Source organism: Meleagris gallopavo, unplaced genomic scaffold (assembly GCF_000146605.3).
Source record: "Meleagris gallopavo isolate NT-WF06-2002-E0010 breed Aviagen turkey brand Nicholas breeding stock unplaced genomic scaffold, Turkey_5.1 ChrUn_random_7180001834229, whole genome shotgun sequence".
Lineage (NCBI taxonomy): Eukaryota > Metazoa > Chordata > Aves > Galliformes > Phasianidae > Meleagris > Meleagris gallopavo.
The window spans coordinates 1-2,030 of NW_011105561.1; the positions used below are offsets into that span (position 1 = coordinate 1).

The window sequence follows — 2,030 nt, forward strand, 5'->3', positions numbered from 1 at the left end:
CGCAGCGGAAGCGGCCGTGGGAGCACTGATGGGGCCTCAGCGAGGCCAATGGGGAAATCCTTTTCTCAGAGGGTGGTGAGGCTGCCCGGAGAAGTAGGTACCCCACCCCTGGAGGTGCTCAAGGCCAGGATGGATGGGGCCAGGGGCAACCTACTCTGGATGGTGACACGATAAAAGCTGGGCTTTACTGGGCTTTGACGTCCCATCCTCAAAGCTCCTCAAAGCCAGCAGGCCCCACCGTGACCGCCACCCTCCTCCCGTCGCTGCCCAAGAAGCCCAGTGCCGCTTCAGTTGACAACGCCCCACTCACCTTCTCCTGTGTCTCGGAGAGCATGACAAGCCCTCTGAGCACCACGCTGCGCATCTCCACGCTTGGATGCTTCAGAAAAGCCTTGAGGTGGCGTAAGTCACCAAAGAAGTCTTCATTGTCTTCACTCTTTGCCATGAGCTGAAACATAGACATAGCCAGGTGAGAGCCTGCAGGGGCACACGCAGCCCTGAAGGGCAGCAAAGCGTTATCCATTGACTCACAGCCAAGAAGAGGATACAGGTGTCTTCTGTGACTCCTTCTACCAGCCTGCTCAGCTGTGAGCCCTTGGTCACCTCCTTCAAAACCTTCTCCAAGGTCCGCGGCATGCAGAGCATCACCTCCCACATGTCCAGGGCGCTGCTGCTACAAGCCCAAATACATTGTAGGCAGAGCTGCCTTAGCCACAGCTAAAACCCTGCAGGCCCGCGTTGCTTGGAGAGCCCTGGGCGAGCAGGGGGCACCTGGAAGAAGCCCTCCAGGCCGCTGAGGACAGTACCTGTCACTTGGTGGAGAGAACTTCAGCAGGCTCCTGACTTCTTCCGTGGGCATCTGGCTGGTCAGAAGGAGGAGCAGGGAGTCCAGGCAGTGCCGCGCTGTCTTTGTGGTGATGCTCCTCAAGTTCTTGCGGATGGAGGTTATGATCGGGGTTTTCTAAAGCGGACACACGCAAGAACAGACCACAACCATTACCACAGGTGCCGCTGAAACCACTGCACTTCCCATCGCTAAGAATGGCTTCAGGAGCCCAAGAGGCCTCGGCTGGGGAGGGAAGAGCAGCGCCTGAAACGGCTCAAGGATGGGGCAGTGGCCAAAAGCTGCTTACATCTGGCATCCAGAAGGCGTGGTCTTCCATGGCCACGGCCATCACACTGCAGGCCGCCTCCTTGTCATAGATGCTGGAGTCAGCCATCGCTTCAAGGGCTGTGAGGACGATGTCCATCCTCTCAGCAGGCCTGAGGTATCCTCCAAACGCCTGTGGGTGGAAGCAGGGGAGGGAGGAGATGCCACACTGAGCATTCTTGGTCGAGCAGGGAGAGCAGCTCTGCAGAGAGATGCTGGGCAGCAGAGCCTGTCGGAAAGCTGGCAGCATCAGCTTCTGCCACTGCGTGGCGCAGGATGGCAAGAGAGGGCTCTGGGAGATGGACTGCAGGTGGGGGCATGGGCATTTGGCAAGAAGGCCTTGCGGACAGCCAGGAGGGCTGGATCTGCTGCCCTTGCACTCCCCTTGCTCACAAACGTTTCCTGCTGATGCTATGGACAAGATCCTCAGCAAGGCGGGACATTACCTTGGCGCAATCACTGGGACTGGGAAAGTCAACATCTCTGAACTTTCTATCCTCCTGCTTCTCATAGAGATGCACGTAATTTTCCATCTCCTCTGACATGCTTGTTTCTAAAAGGGAGGGAGCATGGAAGAGTCAGAAGGAAACAATGTCTTTGCCATCAAACTCAGCAATTGGTGAAAGGTGCTTTAAACTGAAAACGGAGTTCTGAGGAGACCCACAGTAGAGGGGACCCGTGGTGTAGGAGACCTGTGCATGGAGAGCAATGGTGAGCAGACATAGGTTGATGGGACCCTATGGGTTGAGGAGAGTGAAGGAAAGGGATTACACAGCTAAAGGTGATGGGTGCTGGGAACAAGAGGGAGCTTAGGAATGGTGAAGCTGCTCAGAAGAGTAAAGGAGCTTGGGGAACTTGCAACTCCATGGTCAGGCTTCAC

The 2,030-nt window shown here is 56.5% G+C and overlaps 1 protein-coding gene across 2 annotated transcripts; it reads right to left on the reverse strand.

The window, feature by feature from the left end:
• Nucleotides 1–29: 29 nt before the first annotated feature.
• Nucleotides 30–2,005, reverse strand: LOC104915625. 2 transcript variants are annotated; one of them, XM_019610923.1, is made up of 5 exons: nucleotides 1,597–2,005; nucleotides 1,134–1,283; nucleotides 807–961; nucleotides 532–670; nucleotides 30–448 (listed from the first exon to the last, which is right to left on the reverse strand). In XM_019610923.1, the coding sequence occupies exons 1-5, from the start codon at nucleotides 1,693–1,695 to the stop codon at nucleotides 209–211; spliced, it is 783 nt and encodes a 260-aa protein (XP_019466468.1). In that variant the 5' UTR covers nucleotides 1,696–2,005; the 3' UTR covers nucleotides 30–208. The 2 variants fall into 2 exon arrangements, with proteins under 2 accessions (XP_019466468.1, XP_010724841.2); XM_010726539.2 differs by having other exon boundaries at nucleotides 31–448; nucleotides 532–673.
• Between the last annotated feature and the right edge of the window lie 25 nt (nucleotides 2,006–2,030).

What these genes read in the sequence shown, in the direction of transcription:
- LOC104915625 (XM_010726539.2), bottom strand. Translation starts at nt 1,695, where the DNA reads ATGTCAGAGGAGATGGAAAATTACGTGCATCTCTATGAGAAGCAGGAG. An exon ending in GTCCCAGTGATTGCGCCAAG is followed by an intron (nt 1,284 to 1,596) that starts GTAATGTCCCGC and finishes TTCCACCCACAG; the next exon opens with GCGTTTGGAGGATACCTCAG. An exon ending in ACGCCTTCTGGATGCCAGAT is followed by an intron (nt 962 to 1,133) that starts GTAAGCAGCTTT and finishes TGTCCGCTTTAG; the next exon opens with AAAACCCCGATCATAACCTC.